A 16846-nucleotide genomic window follows, 5' to 3' on the forward strand; every position below is an offset into this window, starting at 1 on the left:
GGCCGAAAGTTATCTCGAGCTCGAAAGGTCAACGCTAACCTAACAAACTTGGGCCCGCAGGCCCGTATTGCGAACCCGACAATTTCACCTTCTCGACCTTTCGCTGGTTCTCACTGACGTCTTTCTTTCTTGCTGCAGCATTTCTCTTCGGAATTCTTATGACCGTCTACTCAATGATCGTACCCTACTTGGGGTCCGCAGTTCGGGTGAGTTCAGGGAGCTTTCAGTCAAAGTACTAGGAAAGAATGACGAGAATTTTTATGCTTCCTTTTTTTTTTGTGACCAGGTTGTTGTCGTGATGCACAACGGAGCATCCGGTCCGTTTGTCGGGATGTTTCTTTTGGCTTTCCTATTTCCGTGGGCGAACAGCAAGGTAATCTAAAAGCGGTGTCTAAGATTCTTTCCTGCGTGCTCGCGATCACATTTTTTTTTCTTTTTTGTGTGTGCATTGATTCCTCCTTTTCATGTACTGTCTTTTTACAGGGTGTGGTCGCAGGCACGCTTTTCACAACGGCGTTGCAGTTCTGGCAAATGTTTGGCAAGATCTATTACGGAATACGGGCACCTCTAATGCCAGTCACCACGGACTTCTGTCCCGTTAATTCGACTATGATGACAACAGACGCGATGCGTACGTCATCGTACTCCGCTGCTCACAGGTAAGACCTACTACCTTATGCAGAAAATTACGTTGTTTGACGTCCTTCCTCAACGATAAAGGACTAAACGGAAGCTAACCTCCGAAGGATTCTGGGCTTCGGGTGAACAGGAGTATATTTTGAATTATTTGAGCCTTGCTTTTAAAGAAGGAACGACGAACAGGATCGTTAACCTCTTGGTTAAGCTTTACAACTGCACAAGTTGAATCGTCATAGCTGCATTTGGTATTACTTAAAGAAAAGAACGCTGAGAAGGAGCTCACACGAGCTTCAAAAGGCAAGGAACTTTTTCTAATTGACTTTTCAAGACACGAGACATTATATTGGTCTTTTTTTATGATCTGCACGGGATCAGTCAAATTAAATTAGGTATTTGTTTTTAGCTTCCAGTTTTATACTGGAGCTTCATACGCGAATTCCGAGTCCTTGCGCTGATATAAAGGTGCCAACTATCTCTTCTGTACCTAAAAGCACTCCTAGCATATTTCTTTCCGTGCATACTTAAGGGTCCGCGCAAACAAGTGAGTAATCACAAGTGTGCCACAGGTTAGCGCCATGGATAGGGGCAACATTCCCGGCTTAGTGTAAGGTTTTGTGCTAATGCCGTTTTTCTGCTTAAACACCAACCTTTCAAACTACACTGAAAGCTAATGGGCGAGCAATTACATCCATCCTATAAAGTCTATGCTGTTGATTCCGCACTAGTTTTGATGCGTTGGTGCTCTGTGCGAGCCAATTGCGTACCCACAGTGTCACTATGGTATAACACGGTAATCAGTGGAAACGCTACACATTCTGTTGATTCCGCACTAGTTTTGATGCGTTGGTGCTCTGTGCGAGCCAATTGCGTACCCACAGTGTCACTATTGTATAACACGGTAATCAGTGGAAACGTTACACATTTAAGAGCACGGTGATCGCGGCGTGCAGTCACGTAGTCAGGTGTTTTTATTTTCTTAATTAAGTTAAAGAGAGTAAAGAGAGAGAGAGAGAGAGAGATGAAGAGGAACGGCAGGGAGGTTAACCAGATATTAGTCTGCACTGGTGTTGGCAGATAGGGGTTAGAAAGAGGACAGAGAGGAAAAGGTTAAAAGAATGCACACACAGAGACACACACACACTAAGGGCGTTCCAGTTAGAGACGTTCACAAAGGCCGGTAGATGGCAAGAAGCGCGGTAGCACTTGCACGGCCTTCTTCTGTGACGTTAGGTCCTGTCGATGGTGTAGAATTCCTTCTTCCGATAGTGGTCGATCCTCCAGCTGGCGCTTTACGTGCGAAGTTCATGATCTGGTTATGAGGTACACCGTAGACTTGGACTCGGTATTAATCTGTACCACCTGGGGTTCCTTAACGCGCACGTTAAGCACGCGCACGCGAGCGTTCTTCTAGTCCGCCCTCATCGGGACGAGGCCGCCGCGGCATGGATCGAACCCGCTACCTCATGTTTGTCAGCACAGCGCTATTCTTGTCTATTTCGCGGGATTTCTTCATAGCGCAGAAAAAAAATGGTGCGAAATAGGTGGCAAGTTAAACAACGTCGAATCTGATGTTCCCTGGTGTATCGTGTTTTATAAAGACATGCGCATCATGTTCAACTCGGCATTACTGCGCATGCCTACTAAATGAAATCAACGAACATCCCCTCGAAAGCTATCTTAAACGTGTTCCCTCTCCTACCCACAACGTATAAATAGTTGAGCGAATAAAGCAACGGGGTTCTGTGTTGACTGACACTTGGCTCGATCCTATTCTTTGCGCGAATGGCACGAAACACCTGGAACGCTCTGTAATATCCTCAGTGGGAGTTTTTAACCTAAGCTCTGGACTTGCGATGCTGATTAAATATTCTAGACTAATTATGCAATTAGACATAATATAAGATGTGCGGCACTATCTCCATAGTAGGGACAACAACATGCTTTTTGTCGCGTCCTCATATAATGCAGCGGCACAGTTTTAAGCACTGGATGAATTTATCTGGGGCACCTTGTATGCCGAGTGTGCTAGCCAGTCCCTGCCTCTCACTTTCCGGTTTTCCGCGCATTTTTAAACAGAAAGCATCTATGCCAGCCGACAAGCAATCGCTTTCCAAATAAGAGTCGCCAGTTGTGCACTTTGCAAGCAAAAGTTGGCCCCGCTATTGAAATAAGCATGCCGAGACCTCCTTATACTGCTAATGCCATTGATTGTTTGTGTAGGTGGTTGGAACATATTCAACAAATTATACTCGAGAATTTGTTCCTGTAACGCTTGTGGCCACAGCTGCACACCACGAGACCATGCACGTTCGAGTGGCAACTGTTACACCGCAGTAAGAAGGTTCTGTTCACTTTACAACAAGCCTTCTTTATGGATGCAAAGAGCGCTTGAACGCAGCCTCTTTCGCGAGGCATATGTAATCTGCAAATAAATCTGCAAAAATGCAGTACACTCACTCGTACTGGTGAAATTTCGATAAACGAAGAAAGCTTACGCTCGTGCATTTATTTAGCAACGGAGATACGCACTGTCGATGACCTAAGCGTGTGATCAGCACACGGTCGGCGTGCACGCACCGTTGAACGTCCGCAAATTAGCGGCACAGCTTCTGGAGCAGTGCCTCTAAGACGCTGACCAAACCCAGATAACGTCAGCCGCGATGTCAGCTAGTTGAACCGTTTCACGCCTACACGACTTTGGCAACGAAGACCGAAAATCCCAGTGGTGCTGTATAACCGTTACATGGCGTTTCTCTGTCTCTCTCCTTTCTTTTTTTTATTGGGCCAAATCAAATGCCTGCAGCTTCTCGCGCGTAAGACATTCCCTTCATATAAAAAAAAAAAAATTTCCGACTCTCAGGCACTGCGTGAATCAATGTTGTACGAAGCACTTGAATGTATAATTAGCGAACCGAGTAAGTTTCGAAGGCGCTACATAAACATCCCAATCTGAGGCGCTTGAAGGATGGAGAGGACTGGCGTCTGCAGAGAGAAGTATACAGACGTAACGTCCAAATCCAAATTGCTTGATACCCCTCACGAAGATACGATCTAAGGGACCTCCACTTCTCACGGTGGCAAGGAACTTCCCAATAGTGCAGACAGCAACGTACTACATGAACCATAACCGATCGCCGACACTGTGCGCAACATGAAACTCGTACGAGACTGGGGAAAACGTTCAGCGAAGCACTCATCGGCGCCCATATTGGTGGAGAGTTGCCGGGTTCGTCTTTCTTCGGCGCAACAGTCCGCAGACTCACCGCACGCTCTTTCAAACAATGTCCACATTCCTTCGCACCCATCGCAAACCGTCCACCGATCGTTCGCCTCGCGCCCTTCACGCGCTTGCAACCACTCGTCGATTTGGCGTTTATTGCGCACGGGCCGACCGACTGACTCGGTGCCTCGGCGCCGGTCTTGGCCGCATAACGGAAACTTATTCGCGCAGTTGAACTTTTTGCTGAGAACGCCTGTAGGTTCGCGCCCTTTGTTCCGATGATGATGTTTATTGTCATCCGCTTTGAAACGGTGCTGGGACAAATAGTCCCCTAGCCTGCTTGATTTAATTAGGTTTTACTGCATCTATCGCTATCTAGCCTTTTGCCTATCTGATCTCGACCTTAACTTTCGTACTTAAGACCTCTATTACTATACTGTACTTTCCTGTACTGTATTACTTCGCTGCTTTTCATCACCGATATTCTAATTGTAACTTCCTTATCTCGACTGCTATCCAGTTAATCCTTCCATGCTCTTTGAATCCCAACGCTTCTGGAAGGTGGACGTTCCTTACGGCTCTGGCTGGCTGAATATCGTGGCATTCCATTAGGATGTGCCAAGCCAGTTCCGAGCTTTCTTTTTTTTTTTTTGTTGCAGCACACACATATGCCTCACACTGTGGCGCATATTTGGTCCGGTATGTTCCAGTCCTCCGGTAGCCAGCTCGAGCCTCGCATGGCGAGACATTGCCCTTTGTTATCGTACAGATTTTACCTCCTGTTTCTTTCTTCCCGTCTTTTTGTAAATCTGCGAGGTCTTTTTGTTTCCATCCTTTGCATCCAATTTACCATCTCCGTTTATCTCACTTTCTTTTTTACTATTCCTGGTTGTCTCTTTACACTTTCAGTTACCCGGCACTTGGTTGCCAACTTTGTTGACCTCTTCCATTCTGTGTCCACGCTTTTGAGGTACAGATATTTGTGCACTTTAGCCGGTCACTTCTTTTCATCCATGTTCCCTAGGGTCTTTCTTCAAAACTAATCTTAACCTGCACTTCTCCGACTTCGATTAAGCCCAACCCATGTGACCTTGCACTGCCTCATTCGCGGTTTTACTGTGGGCCCCCAAAGCCAGTCGGCCCACCGCCCTTTGGTTAATCTCCAGCCTCGACACGACTTCTGATTACGACACGACTTCTGCATTTACGAACGTTAGCGCTGACACCATTATACTTTTCCAATTTACTCGCAGCACTTCGTATCTATTATAGCCCCAAAGTGGCTCTGTTTTATTATCACTGTATTCCGCTTCCCTTTCATTTTTAGATTATCTTGGTGGATGCTTGAGTAGGTCTTTCTTTCGTTTATGTAATCACCCAGGCATTTATATTCCTTGAAAATGGGTATGATTTCCTGTTGAATTGATACCACGTCATTACTCGTCTCTTCATTAAAGATCATAATTCCCGATTTCTCTGTGCTAAACTTAAGGCCTTGATTCATCGCTGCATTGCCATTTATATTTGCAAGTCTGTGAATCCCTTGCATTGTTCGCTAGTAGAACTGCATAGTCCCTATACATAAGCCCAGGAACCTTCTGTCCCCGACCTGTTTCGCTCCAGACATGAGGCGTCATTTGCCGGCGCAGTGCTCCTAGACGGCTAGATATATACCCAGCGGCAAAATGGGGTATTGAGGCAAAGAATGCTTCGTATTGAAACGCAGTAGCCTGTGTGGCAGCCTTTGATAATATTAACCTTTTTTTGTGTGTGTGTACCGTATGTGTTAAGGGAGCCTTCTGTTCCTCTCTCTTCCTATTTATTCACGCGTGTGTATGGCATACTCAAACGGACCCTGCTCTGTTTAACCTCCCCAACTTCCTTTTACCTCTTCATAGATAATTATTGTCACCCGCATTCATCTATTTGCACACGTGTGTACTTTTTTCTCTCTCTCGCATATGACGACTCTTATGAAAGAGTGAGTGGAACGCCATTTTCGCCCTCTAATCAAGGAATGCAGATACCTGATGCGTAGGGAGTTTAATGTACGCGAGGTCGCAGCAAACACTGTTGCAATGTACCGCAATGCCGCAAAGGGTTTCATGAATTGAATTTTTCTCGTTACAGCAACGCCGACGTGTTCCCGTTGTATCGGTTCTCGTCAAACTGGGGAGTCTTGGCTTCTGCGGGACTCACTATACTCATTGGTCTGGTCGTCAGCCTGCTCACAGGTTCGTACATTGTCTTGGAGCGCGGGAAGCTCGCGGGTCTGCGGCCGGACACGGCTGCAGTGGATGTCTGTGAGAATTTTAAGCTTCGAACGCTTCCATGCTGGTGTTCGCATAGATGTCGGCCTCACTCTTACTTCGTCTACAATAATCCGTGCCCACCTGGTATGAGAGGGGAAAAAAATGTCGCAGTTTCGCGGGGAAAGCGAAGCATTGATAACGATAGCAAAGTATTAGACAACTACACGAAGTAAGGTCCGTAGTTTTATCGGGCGCATATATTGCCGTAACCAATCGCTGTCTAATTAAATTATGAAGCATGGTGTCTCGTGTTCACAAACAAACATGAATAAATCTCATTAGAACTTGAAAGCCCGCTGTCACAACGCTGGCGTGATGAAGAGCGCAGACAGAAGGGAGCGAACGCTTCGCGCTGTCTCTCGCTTCAGCGCGCTTCCGAAACTTGAGGTTACGCGACCTGGAATGCTAGGCGCACGGGAAGACAGCGCCCATGAAGCAACCAGCCATGTCAGCTCACCGAAGCTTTGCTCCCGTCGCAGATTACCTCCGAGATATGACGCATGAGCCGCGTATGCACTCATCCGCGCGGACAGCGATGCGCAGCTACGGCAGGGCTAGAGGAGAAGACGCGCACTCAACTGCCCCGCTCCCCCATCGTAGAGCATGCTTGATCACGTTACCTTGCACTCAACTCTCCCAACCCTTATGCGCGCGCTCAATGCCCTGACCTCCAGCGTTAGGCGTGCGAGAAGATGGCGCGCATCAAGCCGTCAATTCGCCCCTCGCGCCTACAGCATACGGCACGCGGAGCGAAACAGGAGTTTAACGCCCTTGGACCTTATACGGAACATAACGGCGACGGCGACAAGTGTCCCTATAAATGCTTCCTCAATAAAAAGTCACTGGAAAGAACTTTACGACCCTAGACATGGCCGCTCAGACATAAGAAAATAATTATTAGTGTGCGTGTCTTGGTTTAATTAAAGCTTGATAGCATAGACGCACACAACAACTACGTCAGCTACTGCACGAAGCATGCCTAAACGTCGAAAACGAGTCTAGGGGAGAGTGCGACAGACGACGCAAAACAGGCAGTGGTGCCCGGACCACATTGCTGGCTGCGGAAAATGAATAATTGGTCGGATTATGTAAGGATTCTTTCCATCGATTCCATTTACTTACCCTATCGCAATGAGTGGCCAATACTGGCGACAACGTAGGCGTGGCGTCCTGCAAGCCAAATGTCCAAAGGCAAAAAAGAAGAGAAAATAATACGGAAGTAGGAATACATGACACGGGCCCAGATCAAGACGCGCTGTGACCATGCTTGGACACTTCACCTCGAATCTCCCCTCGTACTCCTCTCCTAAACACCTAAGTCCAAGACTACTCTTGGATGTACTTAATATTTTATAAGGCTCGTAAGCACAGTGGGAAATTCAATAAGCTGAACTTAAAACGAACTGAAACGAAGCTGAACTTAATGGACCTAGCCTCAAAACGATCCTAGGTCCATGGCCAGCGTATACATTACAAAGGCGACCGTTAGTGGCCCTTCAGAGATTTCTGGACAATTTTTTTTTGTAATAGTGCTGGAAAATATTGGTTAGTTTGCGTCACCAATTGTAATGTGTCCACGTTACGTTCGACCCTGTTTGTGTTCTTTTCAGTTCCTGATTTCATGCGCCTTCATATGACCTCAATTTGGTGCTTTCTGCATTTAGTGCATTTATGATAGCTGAGCTTACATTGTAGTATGCATTATGTGACCCCTTCCGTGAGTTGTTTTTCTTGCGTTATTTAAGCTGCCTTTACGTTTCCAGTATATTTTACGTTATCTCTCTTGTGAGCCGTGTTTAGTGCATTTGTGTCCCTTGACTTCAAGTCTTACTTTCTCGTTCTTGGTACCGTTCCTTCTTTTTTCAATGCCGACTTTATGTCACTTTTAGTATGCCTCCGTTTTGTCTGAAAAGGAGTAGCCGGCACCGTTTATATGCACAAACATCTCTTAAATATCATATAATAAAATTGCAAGCCCATAAAACTGCTGGGTGTGTCCGTCAAGATGACATGCAAGTACTCACCCCGCTGTCAAGAGCAGATGCAGAAACAAAGATTGGCATACTCCTGCCACACGGTCCATGCGGAACACACCAAGTCTACAGTACACGCGTCTGTATGGCCTAGACCCGTCTCTCCGACTTCGTCTCTCACCTGGACTATTCCGACCTGTTCTCTGCAGACTGCGGCTTGGTGTAGGTTTTACGAACTCCCTCGATCGACGCATCGGAATTACCGCTAGTGCCGCCTGTGACGGTTGCGGCAGCGCGGGGAAACCATCGAGCATGTTGTTTACCGTTTTCCTCGCTGCGGCACCCTGAGGCTGTCTCTCGAGACTGCGCTGGCACTTCTCAATGACCGGGCGCTTTCAGAGGAGACGATCCTGGAATGCGGCACTATATGCGGTCATCGCAACGGAAGGCGATGAAGGCGCTATTGAGCTTCCTACATTGGAGTGACTTACTTTGGCGACTATAACCGTTCTATGCTGTTTTTCGCGCATGTGCTTCACGTCTGCGCGTCCCTTTCCATCTTTATACCTCCCCATTCCCCTCTCCAGTGTAGGGTAGCAAGCCAGGTGTTTCTCTTCTGCTTAACTTCCTTACTCCCCCCATTCAACTTCTCTCTCTCTCTCGCAAATGTCAAATCAGTTTTCTTTTATGTATCATTAAGTGTACGTAAGGAGATGTGGGTGCCTCTTAGATGTAACGTTATTATTTTAAGTAAGGCTCGTGTTCCTATCCTTGCAACTTTCAGGCGGGAGGCAAGTAAAGGAGAGCCACACGCGGTTGACAAGTGATATTTTTGTCTCTCTGTGGAGGAAATTGGGCCTGCTACCTCGATACGAAAAGGTGGGTGGCAAAAACGCTCTGTGTGAAATGTGCGTGTACACATACTATTGCTTTTTGTTGCAGACAAAGACCTCCGAGAGCCTACCTCAAGAGGACGACGACTCAACGTCGGACACGAAAACAACCTTCACGCTACTTGGCAACGAGAGCTTTGTATAGAAACGAAGCTTCACAATACAACACGATTCGCACTCTGTCATGTCACACAGGCCACATGTAGGTAATTCTCTCTGTTTTTAACGTCTAATGGAGCTATAATTCAGCACGTTACGCGACGTCCCACTGTACGTGTTCTATGTAGAAAGTAGCGGGAATAAATGGGGAGCAAATTCAACTTGGTAACCCCAAACTGACCGATTCTGACTCTTTGGTTTCTTGAGCAACATCACCATCATCATTTCTTCTATGTGGTAGCGGATGTAGAAGAAAGGCGGTGTCAAAATTGTTTTCTATATTCGGTACCGCTCCCTAGCCAAGAAAAAATTTGAAGACAGCTAAGCCTTTCGTATGAGTTGTGAATGCAAAAGCGTTAATGTCCGATGGAACGCCGCTGAGCGGCCCTTCGAGTTACGAACTCCTCGCGCGCGAGCAAGCGCGTTGAGACGCTTTGCGCGTTTTGATTTGGCCTTACCGAGGCGCACTTAGAACGCAGAGGAGAACTTGCGCGGACAGGGAACGAGCGCATAACACAGGCTTGCGAGAGCGAGGGTGACGTGGCGTCGCGGCGATTCACTCTCCCCTCACGCAATACAGCTGCAGCAGATATTCTCTTTCACCCGCTTTGCTCCGTCGATGCCTGAGCCAGCAAGCGCGAGCCGGCGTCATGCGCGCCTCGCGAGCTCCTAACGTGGCGTCACAGCCAATGGGAAAGCCCTCGTGTGGAGGCGTCGCAGCCAATGGGAAGTTTCGCTGCTACAGACGCCGCCGGCTTTTTCGCTCAATGGGCTATTTGACGCTTTCGCATCCAAACAGGTTGCTGTCCGGTTGCTGTCCAAGAATGCGTTTAGCTTTGGGAGGTAGTTATCTGTGGCACTATGTTGCACTATCTATCTATCTATCTATCTATCTATCTATCTATCTATCTATCTATCTATCTATCTATCTATCTATCTATCTATCTATCTATCTATCTATCTATTGCATTAGAATTGTCTGGATGACACCCTATCGAGATATACGCCATCAAACTTTCATAACAAAACGTCATCTTATGCATTGAAATACAAAATAATTGAACATCTAATGTATTTCTCCGCAAAGTTCGGGAATTACAATATCGAAACTGGTGTCATCCTGACACTTCGTTCCACGTGGATGATCCGCGTTGTGAACTTCCCGGCTAGAAATTGTAAATTGCAATATTTACCATACGGTAATTAGTTGAAAACTTAATTAGTGAATTTTGGATATTTAGTTGATCATGATTTCAATTCCTTGTCCAAGTAATATCCGCCTCTTCGAGTGGACCAGCTCAAGGACTAGAGGAGGAGGAGACAAAGGAGAGGAAAGACAGGGAGGTTAGCCAGTGTAAGTACCGGCTCGCTACCCTGTGCTGGGGAAAGGGGTAAAGGGAATAAAAGAAGAAAGAAGAAGGAGAGGAAAAGAAATGGAAGAAAGAAAATTCACACAGTAATGCGAAACTACTAGAATTGCGCTATCTGCCAAAGGCAATCTTAAAAGATCACTTCCCAGAAACACCCGGTATATATCTGTTATGGGAGGCGCTCGATCCCCTCACCACTGCCTCACACATGCGCGGTAGGCACCAGCCGGTACTACTTTCTCGAGGACCAGTCCGGAACAACGTGCAGCGCCTGCGTCCAGAGGCGCTGCGGTTCAACGATAACCTCTCAAAACGAGCCTAGCTGTCGCGAAGGAAGAATGGAAGAATGCTCCTCTTAGGGCTGGTGCCAGCGGTACCACCGCTGCGATAGACGGCACTATCTTCGGGCTCGGCGCACGAAAACAGACAATCACAAGAAATCGCGGTTAGTATCCAAAGAATGCTAAGCGCTTTAAAGGTATTGGTGTACCCCACGTACGGATTCTGAGGGTGTATACAAGCAGCGTATATTTTTCTTGTCGTTGATCGCCGTCTGTCTAACTCACTTTGTGCGATGGCTACCGTACACATGAAGATGTCGATGCAGGACCATGAATGAATGGGCAAATAGTCCACACCTGCCCCTATAGCGAGGAAACGATTCTAAATAATGATGAAATAAAACAAGAACCCGGCAAATTAAATGTTTAGTAGAGTTGACGTTTGTGATTCTGAATAAGGTTATGACCTCGCAGATTACCCACGTGCTGCCAAATCTCGGAGAACGAGCTCATACACGTCTCCTTATCAAAGATTCCAAACACGTGCTGCATCAATATGGAATTCTCGTTTTGCTCTTCCTATTTTCATTCCTCTATACAGTACGTAGGTAATTGTGCTGACGCCCATCTATGCATATTCAGCCTTGAGAATGTTTAATAATATCGCGCTAGCGTCCACCGCACGTCGACAGCGCCTTATAACGGCGAAAGGCGGCGAGATGGGCGACAGTAAGCGCGGGAAGTAATTCACATTTCGAATGTCGCGTGCTACGCTGTTCGCTTCAGGGGTACACGCTTCAGGCGAAAACGGAGTCATTGTTATCCGCACGGCCCCAGCATGCACCATCGCAGTGAGCTACGCCACGCAGCTGGGGTACTTCCAATCGTCGCTTCCGCTTCATATGTGCGACAGTGCCCCCCCACGTGCTCGTAAATATCGTTTCTTTTTCATTTTTAATCTTTATTCCGTGGCGCATGCGCGCATTCTAGTAGTACGAATAAAAATGGAAAGCTCATACCTCGACACGGGCTCATAAATTTCCTTTATATTTATTTGTATATTCCACGGCGCATGCACGCACTGCAATAATACGAATAAAACTGTAAAGCGCGTCGCACACGAAACATCCTACTATACACCTGTTCTAACTCGGGCCTTTTCGCAGATTGGGCTGCGCTGATATGCCTAGCGGGGCGTGTGTTCTCCTGATGCGAACAGTATAGACTATGTTGAGTAGGTCTTGAAGTGCACCGGCACGCACACAAAGCAAATTTAACCTACCAGGCTGTCTCGCCATCTTATAGCAGGCTAAGCTCGCAAGTTCTTTGTTCGCTTGCGCGTATAATACTGTCACCGATCTCGCCACGTATCGCTTTTATAAGGCGCTGGCATAACGTGCGGTCGACGCGCGCACGATATTATTAAAATATTACAAGGGCGTATAGATATCGTGTGTCCGAGCTGACGTTAGTCAAGCTGTTTAAAGAATAATTAAAAGAAAGAAGATTAGAACACGGTGATATACGACCGAACACCGTACAGCTTGGTTAGTGTTAGCTGGGACACCCTATATACGCGTAGTGCGCGCCGATGGACGCGCCACTGGTGGCGGCCTTGCGCAGAACACACGGGAGAGGAGCCAGCCGCGCGTCGTAGTTTGTTGCGTCGTTGATACTGCTTCTCTGTCTTATTCACGTCTTCAGAGCAAAATAGGCAACACCCTCCGCATGTGTGGGGTGGCCAAAGCTTCCAGGAATGTCGAAGAAGAATTGTTGCATGGTGGGGGGCTCAAATAACGGCGAAAACGTGCCGGCGATACGGTTCTAATCATTCCCGGCAAAGCCTCATCAGCGGGACCAACGGTAGCAAAAATGGATCGCCACTTCGGCGGGAAATTTCTTGTTGCGGTCCTTTTCTTTGTCGCGTCGGTGTATTTTTCCACTCGGTCATAGACGCGTAAGCGACGAAGTTCGTCATAGTTAGACGCGAAGCGACGAAGCCGCGACAACCGCGTTTAGGTAGGGCTGAAATGCAAAGAAAACGCTCATGTAATTAGATTTAGTTGCATGTTAAAGCATCCCAAGTGCTCAGAATTAATCCCGTGTACCCCTCCCACCCTACCCTTCCTTCGCAACGGGCGATCGTGGTTTTTTACCCGTAGTGCACCAGGATTTGATTTAATTTAGTTTTGCTGCATCCGTGAGTCTCAAAGGCCGATAGATAGCCAAAAGCAGCGAATGTGAATGTCCCAGGCAGAAGCGCCCACGAATGTACAGAAGATGAAATAAGGCCGCAATTTGATGTTTCCCCGGCGATAGCTAAGGGCGCATTGCCCAATTCACGCGTGAATTGCAGCCAAGGAAGGGGGCCATAGGCTTCCTGCGCCAGGCGTGGAATAATGTGGCACCGTTGTAGCTGGGTAATAGATATATAGCTTCAAGAATAAGGGCCCGAAAAGTATGGCGCCCCGTAGAGGTTTGCCTACGCGGATTTTCAGTATGCACAAGGTGTGAGATTTAGAATGTGGTTTTGCATTCCTGGTTCGCGCCTTTAGCTTCCGGCGCCACGGCGGCCAGAAAGCGAAGCTACGGTGCGTAATAAATAAAAGCTGTTGAAGGGATTTCCTTTGACATATCTACTTCAGTGTTTATAACAAACTCGAATGTTAATACAACAGCAGCGAGCAACGCATTGCGCTTGTAGTCCATCTCACGTTTTATATAGCGAAGCGGAAGGCCGGTGCTGTTGGCCTTGTACAATCGGGGCGTTGTCTGCTCTCGTAAACATATATACAGCGTGGTGTGAAACTGTTCTGCCGACATCAAACTTTACCACCGTATCGACCAAGTTAATGCAAGAAACGAGAAAAGATACCTTCGTGTCTATAGTCCACGCTGTTAGGCAAATTTCCGAGCCGTCTATGCTATTTAAGTCTATGGCGGAAGCAGGCGTATTTTTCTGTTTACCGTAGCAAAAATTTCGAAGCAATCAGCTTCGCGATTTTTTCCCTTGACATAGTAGCATAAAACAAGTGAGTAGGAACCCTCGCAGAATGCATGCCTCACTTATAGCGGCGGCGTTCGCCTTTTGTGTAGCAGCGCTCGCGAAACGAACGCGTCTTTAGCGTTCGTGCGTAGTTCGTGAAACACAACGGGTAGCAAAGAATGATACTACGTTTTTTTTCATCTCACTTTTTCGTTTTAAAGCGATAGCTTTAAGGGCCCCGTTGCGAAGTGAGCATGGCGTCGGCGGCGTTGAGCGTGAGTGAAACGTGTCTACCAATCATAGCGCGCTGAACGCCGCGTTTCTAACAATAATAGCGTGGCCCGCCGCGTTTCTCCCATCCGCGACTGAAGCGGCGCCGGGGAGTGGGGGAGGGACAAAGAAGAACCAGAAAGCTTGCCTTCGCGCATAGCGCTCGCCGCAAGCGTTCCCCTGTGAAGTTTACGGTTGCAAAAGCCGCAGTTGCCGGGAAGCGTGAAAAGCAGTCAGGGACCCTTTACTGCTATCGCGTACTACTCTAAAGGCGAAGCTTAAGTGTCGCCCAAGTTCTTTTCTTTATTTCTGTCTCTTGTAGGTTCCTACTGCGTGCACTGCCCTCATGCGTCGGATGAAAAAAGCGTAATAAGGAACGATATTGGTTAAGGTTAAGTCATCAGGATATATCCCGCTCATAAAGGTCGTAGAACGAAACGCTCGCCATATTTCGTTTTAGCGTGCAGTCCCGAACGGCATGCAGAGGCTTGCAGCTTCGGCGACTCTTTCGTCGTCATCAGCCAATGCAATCCAAATTAGAGTATGCTATCTGAAAACAGATACCACTTTATGCTTACGAGCTCTCGGTTTTCAACCACTTCCCAAAACAGCATCGATTTCAACCTTTCACATCTACATAATATGATCGAAAGCGATAGCGTTCATCAACACTTGTTTGCCACAAACCTTACTGCAAAACCAGAGGCGGCATGCACGAACATTTAATAACAAAAATAATAACGAATTTAAGAACGCGTTCTTAAATGTTTCCTAGACATTTCCTAGTCCTCACTCGAACGCGTTCTTATACTCGTTATTATTTTCGATATTAAATGTTCGCGCAAGCCGCCCTAGGTCACATGCTGTGCTTGAACCGTCAATCGCTTAGATCGGTGCCACGATGTTCGGTGCCACGCAGAGCATGCGCAGATGCCGTTGGCATCTCGCGCATGCTCGGTTTATTTCATTCGCGCCTCAAGGCTTTCGGGGACTCTATTCTAGAATTCTCTCATTTGCGCAGAGTTTTGCGCACCGCTCATGCTTTGAAAGCGTTGGCGCCAAAGAACTCGTAGTAGGAGACAGTTCAATTTCACTGCCTGAGCCTTCTCCCACCACCAAGAATCTGGCGTCTCTCGGTGGTGTAATCTTCCTTCGTGTAACTGTCATATACTTCGCTATCGCTAATACATGCTTCGCCTTTCCGGAGAAACTGCAGCATCTCTCTCTCTCTCTTTCTATTTCTCTGTGAGTCCGAGTATAAGCGCTGCTGCTCATGAATTGTGTTGATTCTGATTTCGAGTGAATCCGGCTTCGCCTCCTTTCGGTTATTGAGTGAATTATACAGGGTGTTCCAACTATCATGCACGAAGTCTTTAAAAAAGAGCCCTTGCGTTACTCGAAGAAAGCCTATTGCATATTGTTTCCTGTACAGTGGAGTAGCCGCCGGTAATTTTTCGTTACTGAGAGTTATTTAGGTAATTGTAATCCATTATCTTACTCGAGAAGTACTGTTCTAGTTATCAAAGTGTCAGTGAGGCGTTTGTAGGCATACCCAAATGACATCTAATTGTGGTGTTTTCACCAACGCACTAATGACGTACTAATTTTTTCGACTCGTAAAAAAACCCCACGAAATATCAGAAATACCACGTGACTGCACTACCACGCGCATCACAAAGCAGCGCCCTCAAATAAGCTGATTGAAAGCATCTGATTTGCCTGTCGCAAATCCGAAGAGACCACGCATCACCTTGACAATAATGGTACGAAAGGAACATCAACAGCAGGTTTCGCGGCTTGGCAGCTATTCCTTCCTCTCATTTCTACGTCACACTTATTATCCTTCTCTCAAGGCCGATTGATCATATTGAAAACAAAAGCCCCTTGATGACGCGGCCCAAGAGCCGCTCTGACCACGCACGAAACGCGAAAAGCAATGTAATATAGCATAGAAAGTTTCGAAATCCCTGCTCTACTCGCACCGCATCGAAAGAGTGCGCGCGCAGCTATATGGCTATATTTCGAGCCAGAAACTTGCTTCGGACGAAATCCAAATGAAAACGACGGGTTTATTTCTCATGAGAGTGTATAGTTGCTGCAAAAGCAAGCTACCCGCCGTGGTTGCTCAGTGGCTATGGTGTTAGGCTGCTGAGCACAAGGTCGCGGGATCGAATCCCGGCCACGGCGGCCGCATTTCGATGGGGGCGAAATGCGAAAACACCCGTGTACTTAGATTTGGGTGCACGTTAAAGAACCCCAGGTGGTCGTAATTTCCGGAGTCCTCCACTACGGCGTGCCTCGTAATCAGAAAGTGGTTTTGGCACGTAAAACCCCATAATTTAAAAAAGCAAGCTCTTGGCAAAAAATAAATGTGAATAAACAGACCTTGAAGCGACCCACATGTAAAGAAAAGGCAAAACCGATGTATCCAAGAAAGTAAATGTACCTTTTCTAAATTAGCCGAATTGGCAATCGGGAGATCTGCACAAAAAAGAACCATAAAATTTCAGGGTGCCCTGATTACCTGCGCATTCGTTAGCGCCGTTGAACACCAGCTGCTGCCTCGAGGACGTGCTCGAATAGGTCTCCTTCAATACAGCTACGCAGTACTGAGCGCGCTTTATGACATCTTCAGTGGTTTTCTTGATGACCGACGCTAGAATTCTATGGGAGACATCCGTTATCCTTACCTTGAGCTCATCTGACGTCGTCGTCTCTATCATGAAAACACGATCTTTCACAT

The 16846-nt window shown here is 47.2% G+C and overlaps 2 protein-coding genes across 2 annotated transcripts in view; one reads left to right on the forward strand and one right to left on the reverse strand.

Annotated features, from left to right (window-relative positions):
• LOC126548045 (sodium-coupled monocarboxylate transporter 2-like) overlaps positions 1-9377 on the forward strand; it is a 129563-nt gene extending 120186 nt beyond the window's left edge. Inside the window, exons 10-15 of the mRNA XM_050196125.3 lie at positions 139-206; positions 287-373; positions 484-659; positions 5990-6093; positions 8929-9023; positions 9087-9377. Coding sequence (XP_050052082.3) covers positions 139-206; positions 287-373; positions 484-659; positions 5990-6093; positions 8929-9023; positions 9087-9182 — 626 coding nt within the window. The 3' untranslated portion in view covers positions 9183-9377. The remainder of the gene's footprint in view (positions 1-138; positions 207-286; positions 374-483; positions 660-5989; positions 6094-8928; positions 9024-9086) is intronic.
• Positions 1-16846, reverse strand: part of LOC126548047 (zinc finger CCHC domain-containing protein 24-like) — a 226764-nt gene that overhangs the window by 127507 nt on the left and 82411 nt on the right. The gene's annotated exons all lie outside the window — the stretch shown is intronic.

Source organism: Dermacentor andersoni, chromosome 1 (assembly GCF_023375885.2).
Source record: "Dermacentor andersoni chromosome 1, qqDerAnde1_hic_scaffold, whole genome shotgun sequence".
NCBI classification, from domain to species: Eukaryota; Metazoa; Arthropoda; class Arachnida; order Ixodida; family Ixodidae; genus Dermacentor; species Dermacentor andersoni.